The sequence below is a fragment of the Camelus ferus genome, chromosome 16, assembly GCF_009834535.1.
Source record: "Camelus ferus isolate YT-003-E chromosome 16, BCGSAC_Cfer_1.0, whole genome shotgun sequence".
Lineage (NCBI taxonomy): Eukaryota > Metazoa > Chordata > Mammalia > Artiodactyla > Camelidae > Camelus > Camelus ferus.
Genome location: NC_045711.1, coordinates 34,812,825 through 34,827,549, shown reverse-complemented (window position 1 = coordinate 34,827,549; position 14,725 = coordinate 34,812,825). Strand labels below are relative to the sequence as shown.

Sequence of the window (14,725 nt, the reverse complement as noted above, 5' to 3'; positions counted from 1 at the left end):
TTTAAAAAATGTATATTTTTATTGAAGTACAGTCAGTTTACAATGTTGTGTCAATTTCTGGCCCTCTGTGATTTTTATCCACAACATTCCTGCTTGTTAAAATGCTTTTCAGAGTTCTCTACCAGGTTGCAATTATCTCTTGGGTTCAAGATGTTTCAGCACTCGCCTTCTATTCACATTCTGCCCTCATTTAACCCTACGCAACACAGTTTACTCCTTTAGGCTCCAACTTCTCAGAACATGGATTCACTGTGCCCAGGTCAACACCTCACTTATCTGGAGGCCAATTTGCTGAACAATTTCAACTATCCAAAACATAGCCAAAACCCGAGACATATGCAAAAATCCTCTAAGATCTAGAACCAGGGGTAAAAACAAACAAAATAAATGAGGTTCAAGTGACTTTACTCACAAGTAGGGCCAACTTATCTGTTAGGCACAGTGGGCACAGGGGTAAGGGCCCACAAAAATATTCTAATTTCTTCTGAGATCAGAAGAAAAAAGAACTTTCAGGTCCAAGAAATTGTTTTAAACACTAACACTTGGAAAATAAAACTCAAAAAACAATTTTATGGAGAAAGGGACCCATGGGAGTTATAACGTGATCCTTCTCACAGGAAAGCTCCTCCAACTCTCATCACAGCCATTACTCTAAGTTTAAAAACAACTCAGGAGTCCTGGGGGCTGCCTTTCCCAGTTCACAGCTGACCAGAGCGGCAGATGAGAAGATGGGGAACTGTCAGAGGCAGGCAGCCTGACACAACTAACTTGGGTTCTGAAAGTGAAAGCTGATAGTAAAACCATTAAAAACAAGAAAAGTACAAAAAAACTCAAAAAAAAAAAACAGGGCACGCTGGGTCTACTTCCTGACTACCAGGGCAGAAGCTTCTACATTCCAACAGTTCTTGCATAATCACCATGTGATGAAGGTTTGTAATGATGATCCTTATTCATTAACATAGTGTTTATCATACTTCGCTTCAGATACCAAAGATACATGTAGCATTTTTCCCTCTTACAAGAGTGTAACAACAGTTGATATTTAAAGACCTTAGGCGTCAGTCATCTGGGGAAAATGAAGTCTCTGATTTCTTATGAATTTCTATTCTCCCCTCCAGTGACAATGAATATGCCATATAAAGCCCAAGATAAGTAACTGTACACAAGACGTAAGCTTAAATTCCCAAGTATCACTTACTATGTAAATAATAAAAATGTGCTAACTCTGGGCAGGCACATGTTCCCCGTCTCTCTTCACTGCTGCAGAGCTGGAATTCCTCAGCACAGCATGATGGTCCTGATGAATCTCTTTTTCGTGGGATATACTTACACTAAAAGATTATTTGATGTCTTTCTGAAGTTCAAATTTAATTGGGCACACTATATTCTTACCCACTAAACCTGGCAACCCTACTCAGCTGGGCAGTACCCACACCAGGGTACACAGCTCATGGGGTGAGCAGAGTGCGGGCTGGATGTTAACTGCTACTTGCCACTTGACCTTGTGCACAGCTTGTACACAAACTACACAACTGGACAGGTGGCCCTGGGTTACGAGCTCTTTGAGGGCAGGTACCGTGTCTTTTTCATCTTTGTATTTCCATAGTGTGGCATATATATATATGGCATATATATATATATATGGCATATATTCCATGAAGAAATATTTCAAACTTAGTATGTCAAAAGAAACAGTTTTAGATAGAAAAAAACTTCCCATTTCCCTTCCATGAAGCTTAATACAACTGTCACCATCTATCCTGGTCAGCCTCGGTCACACTGGCGTTCAACCGCCATGAGTTCAGCCTTGGAGCACAGCAATGAGCTGAATGCCAGGTGGGTCCAAGGACAACTGTGAGTCAGGAGGCACTTACTTCTACTCTCAGGATCACAGGGTGTCTTATAGACCAGGCCCTAAATTAAAACAGCCATAAAAGAAGAAACAAGACTAAAAAAATATATTATATACAGACAAGCTTAGATACAAAAGTAGATTCATTTAACTGTTAGTCAAGCAGCAAATTGGTTGCGAAGAATTTCAATTTTGACAGTTATGCTGCTGAGTTAAAAATGAGAACAACTGTATACGCATTAAATTTTTTCCTAATTATAAAGTAATAAATGCTTACTGTAGAAAATTTATAAAATATAAGGAATAATAAAGTAGAAAAAACCTACCTATAACCCTACCACCTAAGGTAGTGTAGTTTGTCTTTAAGATGGAGAAACAATAGAACTTCTTTTTACTTTTGTTTTTAATTTCACTCTTTTAAAAAATTCCATTTCTGTACTTTTTAAAATGAACATCATTTTATAGAATAATACTTTTTTTTTCCCCAAAAAACTTATTCCAGTAAGTTTTTAGGCCACTGATATAGCGGCAATCACAGAAAATAATTTTGGCATGCTTCCTCTGGCCCTTTTTTCTTTGTAACTGAAATCACACTTAGAGAATAAACGAGGATTAAGTGGAAGGTGATCTGATGTGATGCAGGCAGTTTCTGACACAGGCCCAGTTTGTACAGGTAATGGGTCACTAGCTGGGTGGCTGCTGGGTCTTCATCTCCCTGCTCTCCCTGGTATTTCTCCTATGATTACTCATGATTTTGGAAACTGGCACCCTTCTTCCACTGGCTCTGGGACTGGCCCAGGCAGGGTCTGCGGGAGCGAGGTGGCTGGCAGCTGCAGGGAAAAGAAGGTGCTTTGTCCTTTCCTGCTGAGCTTTCTAGGGCTGGTTTCCCCCCCAGCAGCCACCTGGAGCCTAGCTCCTTTGATATGGGTTGGTCACTTTGTTGGGTTTATATATATCTTTTCTGTGTGAGGAAACAGAGTCAGAGTTTTCTTTAAAGTGAGTAATAAACTAATGATTGAGATGCAGTTTACAAAGAACTATAATCAACATTTACCGTATTTCTCATGACTTAAGTATTACTACTGTTCCCACTTTACAAAAGAGGAAATTGAGGCTCAAAAATTAAGTGTCTGGATTCAAATTCAAGTCTTCTAACTCCCAAGCTCTTATTTATACCACCAAAGGCAGCTCTATGTGGAGTTAAGACCCACCATCTTCAAGATATCCATTCAACAAATATTATTATCTATACAACCTAAATAGGTCTGGAAAAGAAAAGAGAGGGAGAGAGAAAGAGAGAGAGGAAGGAAGGAAGGAAGAGAAAGAAAGAGAAGGGGGAGGAAGGAAAGAAGGAAGGAATGGGGTCTAGGCAGACTGTCTGGAGCTTTCCTTGTGAAAAGCACTCTTTCCATTCCCCAATGTGAGAGGTAAGCAGGATTGCCAAGATGAAGATGTGGTTACAGACCAAGTTGTGACTTAAAAAGATCAAGGCCTTGCTCCACCTACATTCCAATAACTATCAGGAATATTGATAGATTGTTCTGGACCCTTTGTAAGGTTCCCTTTATTGGCTCTTCTTACCCTACTACAGTTGTTATGCCACACAGTATCAACCCCTGGGAATCTCCAAAGATCTGTGTATTTGTTTTGGGGACAGGAAGGTAGGAGGGAAGCTGTGAAACACTATTCTGTTCCACTTTGAATTAGAAAAAAAGGAGGAACTTCAGTCATAAGCAACAGGTGGCTTCAGAGAAAAAGGAAGTAGGTGGGCCAGTCCCTGGGGGCTAAGGACAAATATAAGGGGTAGTGTCCTCAAGGATTTCACAAGGGCCAGAAGCCCTAGGCCCTGTTGAACTCTGAAATTCCTGTCTCTACTTCATTCTTCCTTTTATAATAGGGATCTCCAATCCCCAGACCAGAGTATTTATCTTGACTAAGGAAGCTTCTAAATTTCAGTGAATGAGAGATGGGGAAGCAGGGTGTCCCTGTTTTTTTTTTCCCAGTGTCGCAAATGAGGGAAGCTGTGCCTGGGCTTCCAACCTAGAACTCTGAACTCATTTGCCATAAAATTTGCTATATGTAGCAGTTATATTCTTTAGTTTTCCTGTCCAACATACTGAAAAGTTTCTGTGGACTATCTAAAGGTAACTCTTTTCTTAAAAAAACAAAAACAAAAACAAACCTGGGAAATACACTTCTAGCTCTACACAACAGTCTTAATAAAATACTAAACCCTTTAAGAACTTTGAAACAGTAACAAAACAGTAAGAAATAGAATCTTAGATGTCAACTTCTAGGCTCCAAGCAATGGGAACATTCAAATCATGCAAGACAAACATACATTGTTTTAAAAGGAGATTATTTTATAAACCAATTCTTTACAAATGATATTCTCGTGAACAATGGCATATTCCTACTTTTCAGTAACTCTGCTTTTCACAATAGGGCACTAATACCTTATATCTGTGTAGTCCACAGGTTTATAGAAAACTTGTATTACATTAGTTGGCCATCAATGCGGTACGTAAGGCAGGAAGAATTACCTTCACTTTACAGATGAAGAAATACACAAAGGTATTAAGGGACTAGTTCAAGGCTATAAAGCCACAATACGTCTGAGCTAAGACTCAAACTCAGGTTTTCGGACTCCAAGTCCAATACAATGAGTAAGTTGTGCAGAAAGGATACTCATAACTTTGTAACAAGATTCATGGCCCCACGGAAAACTGTGATGGTATAATCAACACCTCTGAATGCTGATGTCATGTCACAGTACTATATTGAAGGCAGTGGAGCGAGAAGACATTCTGGCAGTAAGAGAATATTTTGTCTCAGAACCACTAGCATTTCTCTGATGATTAAAATTTAGGTATTTAATTTTGAGTAATCTGAAAATGGTGCGTGTGTATGTACATATATGTGTGTATATCTTACACTTTTTGTATTTAAGGTGTATTATAGATGTGCTCTACCGAAAAACAAAACCAACCAACCCTATTCTGAAAACATGGTTTTATTTAGGAGATATTTGTAGCAATGTTTTATAAAAGGACTCATCAAATTTCTTTCACTTTTTTGATGTATTTGAAATTGTTCTACACATATATGGATATGTATATATTCAATTTACATAGAACTTTCAGAGACAATTACACTAAGCAAAGTACATTTTCAGGGAATTTTATACAGTAGCCATTCAATGTCACTGACTTAATAAATGGGAACATTGGGCTACTAAACTGCCGATCATCACACAGATTTTTTTTCAATAAAGTCAAAATGCAAAAGTCACCACATCAGTGATTACAATTAATGTGTCTGGCAAAATGACTAAACCTCTTTCCTAAAGTGGTTATATATCTTATTGAGTCATATTGTAGTCATTAGCCAGAGTTAATTTTGAACAGATAGACAGAGAGATATTCATGTTTAGGCCTGCATGATTTGGAGTCTCTTGCATTATCTGCTTATTTTGCTAAAGCAACCCAAAGCCTGAAGAGCTGCTTAATAACACCAAGACTTCCTAATAACATATCTGAAGTAAGGCTGTACTAAGATGCCATATAAGGATTACATAAAAAGCAATCCTGTCTAGAGACTGGTGATCTTAAATGAAACCTATGGAGAAACAAATATGTCTGCCTGAGTTTCCATCAAGAGTTTACTAACAGTCTTACTGGTTCACATGTAGCTCTAAGTCCTACTTCTTTCTTATCAGGTAATATTCCCAAGTGCCAGAGCGGTGAGGAAGTTACTTTTTCCAACAACTTTATTTTTTAGCTAAAACTGTAAGAACTGTTAGGTCTGAGTTCTACTTTAGTAATATAGCTATGAATTTGGGGTGATCTCTTGTAAAAGTCTACAGTCTCCAAAGAGTTTTCCAGCTGGTATGCTGTGAATGAATTATAAGCATTCTAAGATATCAATTCTCATCAGCCCTTGGGAAGGCTGGGCAGCACTTGGCGTGGCTGCACCTCTGGCCAGTGGGGAGTGGCCTCACCCATTTGCCCAAGTGCATCATCAGATGTTATCATTTTCTATATGCCGTGATATGAAAGAGGCTGGGAAACACTGAAGTGACAATGGGTCTCCATAAATTATAGGATTATTCTCATACATAAGGATGGGGTCCTCCAAAGTGATTCCCCAAAGTGTCAGGTACACCTAGTATTAAAGCAGTCAGATTAATAAGCTTAACTACTTTCACACTTATTGAGGAACCTGAAAAGTCCTGTCATTTTACAGCTCAGGAGTTCCTTTTCAGGCACTTCATTTTGTCTCTCAAAAAGAAAAAGAGAAGGTGCCAGAAGAGCTCTACGCGGAAGAGAATAAAGCCCTCGGTGCTGCAGGCTGCGCGAAGATTTACCTGGCCTCACCGCTTTCCTACTGCTTCTGCCTTGCCATGAAAACTCAGGCTTTCATCCTCCTGATCCTGAAAAGCACATTCCCCTCGACTTCCATAAATCTGCAAACCTTGAAAAGAGCCCCAGTGTCATCGAGTAAAAGAGATGGCTTTAGGAATCTCGCTGGAAGGAGGGGTGTCTTCAAGCCTCTCACTGCTAAGCCGGACATTTCCTAACACTGGACAAATTGTACGTCCAGCTCAGGGAGGGTGAACTGCAGTGGTCTTTTACCCTCCAAGCCAATTGTTAGCTTTTCACAGGAATCAGCAGGGAAGCACATGTGAAACCTCTGTGGTGATGGTGAGCACCCCCATGCCTTGTGTGACTCTGCATGTAGATGAAGCAGGCTGGGAGCTTTCTTAGCTACTGCTGCTGAGTTCTCAGAGCAGCCCTTTTCTCCGGCGTGGCTCCCTGCTGGGACAGCCCTTTTCAATTTTTCTATCCCCCCTCCATCTCTTCTCCTGCAGAACACAGGGAAACTTGATTGAAATAAAGACCTAGGGAACATGTTTTATTTTCTCCTGTTCAATCCATTTTAGAAAAGCTTTTAATTGGTTTTAAAAAGATGCTAAACAAAATGTGATGATGTTTTTCAGTCTTCATGAACTACAGATACCACTTTTTATACTTTCAAAGGGCTAATAAATCAATCATGAAATTAACTCTCCAGCTAAATTTAAAGCAAATCCACTGAATACCAGGTTCATTAAAAATCTATGCATTTACTTAGAAAAATTTAAAATTCAAAGAAAATTATCCTAGTAACTGAAATCTGACTTGAATTTTTAGTCCTACACTGAAAATCCAAGACCAAAGCAATCACAAAGGGAAAAAAGGAAGGCTTGTGAACCAGTTTTAATAAGCCAATTTACAACGAGGGAGGGGAGAGGGGGGAGGGGGAAGTAGAAAAGAGAGTATCTTGATACATAAGAACATAGTGCCCCTGAAGGGATTCTCTTATTTGAGCATGTGCACACATGCACACACAATTTTTTTTGTGAAAGCTGAATTACAACAAATGCAAAATTAAGGATTTTGTGACTGATATGATAACTGTATTGTATGCATGTACAGTTCCTCTATTTAAAGAAAAAGGCCTACAGCTCTTCTGTTCTCTTGAAAATGATAAAAATAATAGCTTTCTACTAGTCTACACATCTCTACAACATTCAGAGTCATATACTTTTAATATTTCACTGATTCACATCTGAAAAGCCCCCATGATAATGGTTTGGTAAACTGAATGCTTCTACTTTAGAGTGACAAATATTCTTGACACTGGATCAGCTTGAAAAATTTTCCCTTATATTCCTGAGAGAATACAAACTAATTTTAAAAAGCAAGGTGGTACAGAGAAAGCATATTTTTATTTTGTTAAATATATGCCAACTAGAAATATTTTAAACGTAACTTCTTCTGCCACTGATTCACTTATACAGCAGGTCATCTAGCAGTCCAGGTCAGTCACCAAATTCTGATTAATGACAGGCTGGTATTCTCTTAAAAGAGAATCCCTGCCACTTCCAATCACTAAGGCAACCAGATCTAGCTTTTACTTCTGAAATATTCCTATATCCTTCCTTTCCAGTCCTTAGAGAAATTCGTTCCACATCCCTATTTAATGATCCAACTCCTGTTTCTAAGATTTATCCCAAGCTGGGCCGTGTACCTTATATGCTCATTCCTTACATCCAGCTCTCCACAGAATCCTCCTTTCATCATTTAAGTAGCTTCTGAAACTATTTTTGGTAACCATTTTTATTAAGATATAATTCCACATAAAAATTTGCTGATTTAAAGTGCACAATTAAATGATTTCTAGCAGATTGCACAGATATGTGCAATCATCACCACAATCAATTTTAGAACATTGTCATCATCCCCAAAAAGCGGCCCTGTACCCATAAGCAGTCATTTCTCATTCTCCCTGTCCACCCCTCCAATCCTAGGCAACCACTTATCTGCTTCCTTATAGATTTGCCAATTCTGGACATTTCATATAAATGGAATCATACGCTATGTAGTCTTTTATGACTGGCTTTTTTTGCTTAGTATGCTTTCAAGGTTCACCCATGTTACATCATGTATCAGTACTTCATTTCTTTTAAATGCCAAGTAATATTCCATTGTATGTATATGCCACAGTTTATTTTGTCTGATGAACATTTGGGTTGTTTCCACTTTTTGGCTATTATGAATAATGAATGCTGCCATGAACATTCATGTACAAGCTTTCGTGTGGACATATATTTTCATTTCTTTGGGGTATATACCTAGAAATAGAATTGCTGGGTCGTATGGTAACTCTATTTTTAACTTTTTGAGTTACTGCTGGACTGTTCCCAAAGACTGCACAATTTAGCTATTCCCATCAGCAGTGTATAAGGATTCCATTTTCTCCATATGCCTGTCAACACTTGTTATTATCTGACTTTTTGATGATAGCAATCCTAATTGATATGAAGTCGTACCTTCTTGTGGCTTTGATTTGCATTTCCCTATGGCTAATGATGTGGAGTATCTTTTTGTGTGCCGATTAGCCATTTGAACTTTACTTATTTTTTAATGTTTTCACTTGAATCATACCTTGCCACATATAAACTATGGCAATACTAAATACTCAGTCTTGTCAAAATGAGGGGACACTCAAGAATATTTAAAAGAATAAATTAAATATATTTTTTGTTGAATAAGTTATTCATGAAGTACATCTGTATAAACCTCTGTGCCAGATGCTGCAATTTTTAAAAGCATAAGATAATGTTCCTTTCCTCAAGAGTCTTAAAATCATTTTTATAAAATAGAAAGTTATTCCTAAGTCTTGATTCAAGATTTTGCAAGTCATTTGTTAAATGTTCTATTTATTTCTATTATTATCTATTTTGAATGACAAATAATTTTCAGCTGGGGATGTCTCTTTGTTTAAACCAATACATATAGTATTTAACATGTAAAAGGATAAGCAGTTTAAAAAGTACCACTGAAAAATTATTCTTCCCTCTCCCAAATGGCTTTTAGCATAAATTCTTTTTAGCTAAAAACTTGAATATTATAAAAAATAAATTTAAATGTTTGAGAAAGTCTCCCAATCTTGAAAATTTTAAAACAATGATTTCACAAAAAAGGTTTTTTTATATCTGATAAATATATAAGTATTTACAAAACTTATTTATTGAAGTTATTTATTTTTATTCCAGCAACTTTAGATATATCTATTTACATATTTATTGAAGGAATCAAAGAAGGAAAAATATACTGACTTCTCCAATTTCAGCTTTAATATAAGCTAAAATTTCAATTACTGGGAATAACTGTTTATGAAAAAGTGATTATTTAAAATTTATTATTATTATAATTATTATTATTAATTTTTTTGGTGGGGGGAGGTAATTAGGTTTATTTATTTATTCTTGGAGGATGTACTGGGAATTGAACCTAGGACCTCACTCATGCTAAGCATGTGCTCTACCACCTGAGCTAAACCCTCCCCCTCAAAAAATGATTTTAAAAATCTTTTCACAGCACATATATGTAGTAAATTTTCAAGACTGTTGTAGGTTATGTTTCTTTTCAATAGTATAGGGAAAAAAACCCTAGAAAATCAAGACAAGTAACTTTATGTCTAACACATACACATATATAATTTTAACTGTTAAATTAAAAATTAGATTCACCAGCTTAACATTAAATATTTTCCATACAGCTTAGTTTGTATCTCTGACTTCAAATATGAGATTCCCATACAGACATTGAGATATTTTTCAGTTAGTGCTTCACCCCTTTGTATCTGTCTTTGATTGGCATTTCTGCACGCAGAATCGATCAAGGGAAGTTGTGTCTTGCATCATAGCCAAACATGCTCTGGCAGCCTCTACATAATTAACATATTTAACCAACCCTCATGGGTTAGTTTAAATGTGTTATGCTATCAAAATCACCAGTCTCCAAAAGCCACATCAGTAAAAATGCAACCACATGAACCAAGATCCTGGCTATAAACTCACTCTTCAGAAGTGCCACATGACGCAAGAAAAATAATTCAAGATCACTTGTAAAAATTAAGAACAAAACCAAACTCCCTACAAGACATAAACTCCTCAAATATAAATTCTTAGGAAAATCTATGAAATGATAAATGAAAAAGATGAAAACATGTGTTTAATCCTTCCTACATTAATATCATGTATGAATATCTCTCATGCGAGACAGAGTCGGGTATGGATGTGTAATATGATGGTGAACTTATAAAACAACAAAACAGAATACTAATTGAAACCGGGATTTTGAGATCTTCAGAAAACGAATGGAAAACTTCTCTGATTAAGAAAAATGATTAAGAAATTCATTTACCTTAAGAAAGAAGGCCAGACCAGATGACCTTTCAAAATCCCTTCAACAAGGGAATTTTATATGTTTATGATAATCTGTTTATTTAGAGAGTTCACCATCACATAGTTTACTGGAAAAACTGTGGAAATGTTCCTTATATTATTTTTACCTGAGGAGGCGCCTTTTTCAGTAACACAAGAAGAGCCTGTAATACCAGGTTAGAAAAGCGAGGGCCAATAGGGACATAATCTGGAAAAGAAACATTGCTGTGTTTAGGGATTCACTACACATGTGCACGTATTCCAAACATTCAGATTTTTCTTCATCAAGAGTAAATAAAGTCCTAAATAACAGTCACACAACTAATGATAACAAGAAAAAACATCTCCAATAACTTAAATGCTTAAAATAGTACATAAGAACTCATACCTGTAAATTTTTTTAAAAAGCTTCTAAATATCTATTTTGAGTTCATGTAGACATTGCTGATATTCAGAGACAGTTTTTATTTTTCTTAAAGGGAAAAAAAATTCCCAGGTGTATTTACTAGACATTTTCAAGAAATTACTGCAAACCAAGGCATTACAGTGAGCACACAGGCAACAAAGCATGATAGCAGTAAGTGGGTAGAGGGGAAAATGGCAAGGAATAATGATGTAAGTAAGGTGCTTCAATATAATTGAAATGATGGTAGAGCCACTAAGACTGGCCCTCAGATGGTGACAAACAGTGAACTTCTCGAATAAATTCCTGCTTGTTAGTCTTCTACTAACCCTTCAAGCAAGATTCAGGACAAATGCTACCTACTTAGCTTTCTCTGTTGCACATGCACGCTTGCCCTGTGCTTAGAGATGCCTTCAGGCATCAGCCCTCTGAAGTCAAAAGTGATCCTTCCATTTCTGAATATCCAGAACACACAGTACATTCTACTTTGTATTAATTTTTGCCAATGTATGTCATAAAAACAGCATCTTACTACTTATTTTTCTGAAACGCTAATAATTTTAGCACAGTGGTAAGGGCTCATCAAATGCTTACTGAATAAATGAACAAACAAGTACAGATAATAACTATTCATACAAATGAAAATATACTCAGAAGGCACACATTCCTGACATAGTAGTGTTGCTATGACCACACATCTCAATTGTGTTTAGATAAAGGAATTTACACAGAGCTATGAGTATGTGCCTAAAAGCTTTTAAAGAAATAATCCCATAAACTGAGCTGAAATGTATCAAAAATAGCAGACCAAAAACCCAAGTCACTAGATAAAACTATCAATTTAAGGAGACCTCACAGATATACCTGCTTTGCTTTGTAACAAACATTGCTTTAGGAAACAGGAAAATAAATGAGTAACAGAGTACACAATGCAAGTCTGAAAATCATGGGAAAAATGGAGTAAGAACAGTTAATGTGAAATTATTACTACACCATTGTGGACCCTTTAAGGAAGAAGTGGTTAGTTAATACAGGTCTGAAAATACTACCAACACCTGATTAAGTTACCAGTGGGTTCAATTTCAAACAAGTTTTTTACAGCATCTTGAGCCATTGTTATAATGAATTTATTTCAGATGTATCTATTCTTTGCAATGAAATAAAATGTAAGAGCAATAACGCTGTTCTGGCGTTTACTTGCAGAATACACCTCATGAGCTGAGTGCTGGGTCTGTCTCACTCATCTTTGTATTCTGTAGGTGTGCACTTAAACATAGGAGATATTTAATAGATATTTTTAAAAGTTACTGTAGAAAAGTTTTAACTTGCAGAATGTTTTCAAAAATACTATCTCATTTCTGTCTTCACAATTACTCTGCGGGACACGTAAGGGAGAGAATACAGTCTTTGTTTCACACGAGCAGAGAGCTTACAACCTCTGCACCAAGTGCTACAGCTCGTCTATAGGTTTCACTCCAATCCTAAACTCTTTCATTAGCTCTGTCAACGTTCACAAGTGGAACCTCTGAGCTACAGGCAGCACAGAGGTACCAAACAGCAAACATATCCACCAACAAAAATTACTAATCATTTGTTATGGGCAGGGAACTCTGTGGAACTTACAAAATAACATGAGACGTGGGCCCTTATATGAAAGCAGTTTATAATGTAGTTATGATCATAAGGCATATTTAAAACGAATACCATTGTTCACTTCAGATATGAGACAATGTTGTACTTCCTTATCAGCCGAAGAAAGGTATTTCTGTTGTCCCATCATTTATAAACATTTGTATTTGTCTCTTGTAATTTGTGAGACATTAGCTGTAATGTGGCAAGGATAGTACAAAGGCAAAAGTCATGACTCACCGAGTAGTCTTTCAATGTCATCCACAACTACACAGCTGAGCTGCGATTTGTATGCATCATCAAAGATCTAGAAGAAAGCAAAATCACTGATTATCTCACTGCCATACTTATGACAACTTCCAAGAAGGTAAAATTTAGTTAATTCTTGACCAATGCCTAAACAAAGCACAGTAAACACCAGTATTTCAGACTAGCCACAATTAGAATTTAATAAATAGGACTTTAAAACTTGAAGAGCTCTTACAATTTAAAAACCAGGAAACTGAAGCCCAGAGCAGTTAAATGACTTGCCCAAGATATCACAGCTGGATCATGGCCAAGCAAGGAGCAAGATAATGCTGTTTTCAGCTCCAAGAGCTGGCGGTGTCATACTGGGGCATGCTGAGGAACAGCTGAGATGAATCAACTCACAGATCCATCAAGTTTATCACAGTGGTCTCTCCTATCTATACGTCAGGAGCATGACTGCAGTGTTGTGACTCAAAAGCGAGCTGGAGCCACAAGGGATGTGCAGAATAAAACTGAATATCATTTTATTATAATTATAAGAATTATGGCCCTGTTAAAACAGGAATGACACTGAAAGCACAGAATCCTGTCAACTCAAATCAGACTATAACAGCCAACATGTTTACAAAAGAATTAAAGTTAGGTGTAAAGCATCAGACAGATGTATCTCTAGAACTAGACAAAAGATAACAGTATATTATCCTATGGTAGCCACTCCTTGGTTCACCGCACTTCCTTTATCCTGCCTTGGCTACTGTGGAATCACATGTGAAATGTGGCCTCTGTTACCTTAGCTTGAGTCTGAGAAACTACAGCAGAGCTTCCCCTCTGAGCCATGATGGACATGTAATATGAGCAAGAAATAAATTTTCTTGTGTTCAGCCCCTGAGATTTTGGGGGTTGCTCATTATTGCAGCACAACTTAGCCTACTGTGACTGATACAAGAGCGCATGGAGTCAATGATGCCCTCCTAAATTTAGGAAGTGATATTTAAGCTGAGACCTGAAGGATGAACAATCAGTAGAAAACAGGGGAAAAAGTGCTCTAAGCAGAGCGTACTGGTTATTAGGAGGCACAGAGATGAGAATGTTCAGGAGCACTGCAGGAACTAACACACAATCAACAAGAATTAAACTGAAGAGATGTCAGTGCTGGTGCTGTGTGTATGGGGAGTGGGGGGCGGTGAGAGATGAAGCAGAAGAGAAACAGAAGAGACAATAGAAAAGTTTACAGGCAGTTCCACTGTGATTCTTTGTTATTTTTTGAAGATGGGACCAATAGAGCAGCCAATGTGGTCTCCTTCAAATTCAGGCGATGTCAAAGAGTCAGTGAAAATAATGCTTTGCTCTTTAAAACACTTGTTCAGAACTCTACTAAAAGCTCTGAGACAAGCAGATAATCTGTCTGTCAGGCTGCAGGGTCGTGGGTTAGAGCCACAGGGGCCCAGCACATCAGGGACTGGCTGCTCACAGTGGTTCTACATTCTTCCTGAGACAGCCCTGTCCCTTCCCAAAGCTGCAGAGCTTGCACGGCTACAGGAACCTTCCTCAGGATACTGCTGGGGTCTACACTGATGAAAAACTCGGATGTAGTCTCACCAACTTATCTCAGATACTGCGATTCTCAAAGCATTACAAATCACTTCACAGCTGACTGCATGGACTACCTATAACATTTTAGAAGAAAAATACCTGTAGCAGTCATTTAATGTAGTTATTTTTATAGCCGGCTTTTAATGTACTAATTACCACCATGGGGAGAGGAGCACTCACAGCGAGCTCTCCTAACAACATACTAACCATGACAAAGGCTATGCAA

General features: G+C 37.4%; 1 protein-coding gene across 1 annotated transcript in view; it reads right to left on the bottom strand.

Annotated features, from left to right (window-relative positions):
• NSF (N-ethylmaleimide sensitive factor, vesicle fusing ATPase) overlaps positions 1-14,725 on the bottom strand; it is a 132,586-nt gene that overhangs the window by 14,786 nt on the left and 103,075 nt on the right. Inside the window, exons 16-17 of the mRNA XM_032457184.1 lie at positions 12,898-12,964; positions 10,754-10,833 (exon numbers count right to left, since the gene is read on the bottom strand). Of these exons, the coding sequence (XP_032313075.1) occupies positions 10,754-10,833; positions 12,898-12,964 (147 nt within the window). The remainder of the gene's footprint in view (positions 1-10,753; positions 10,834-12,897; positions 12,965-14,725) is intronic.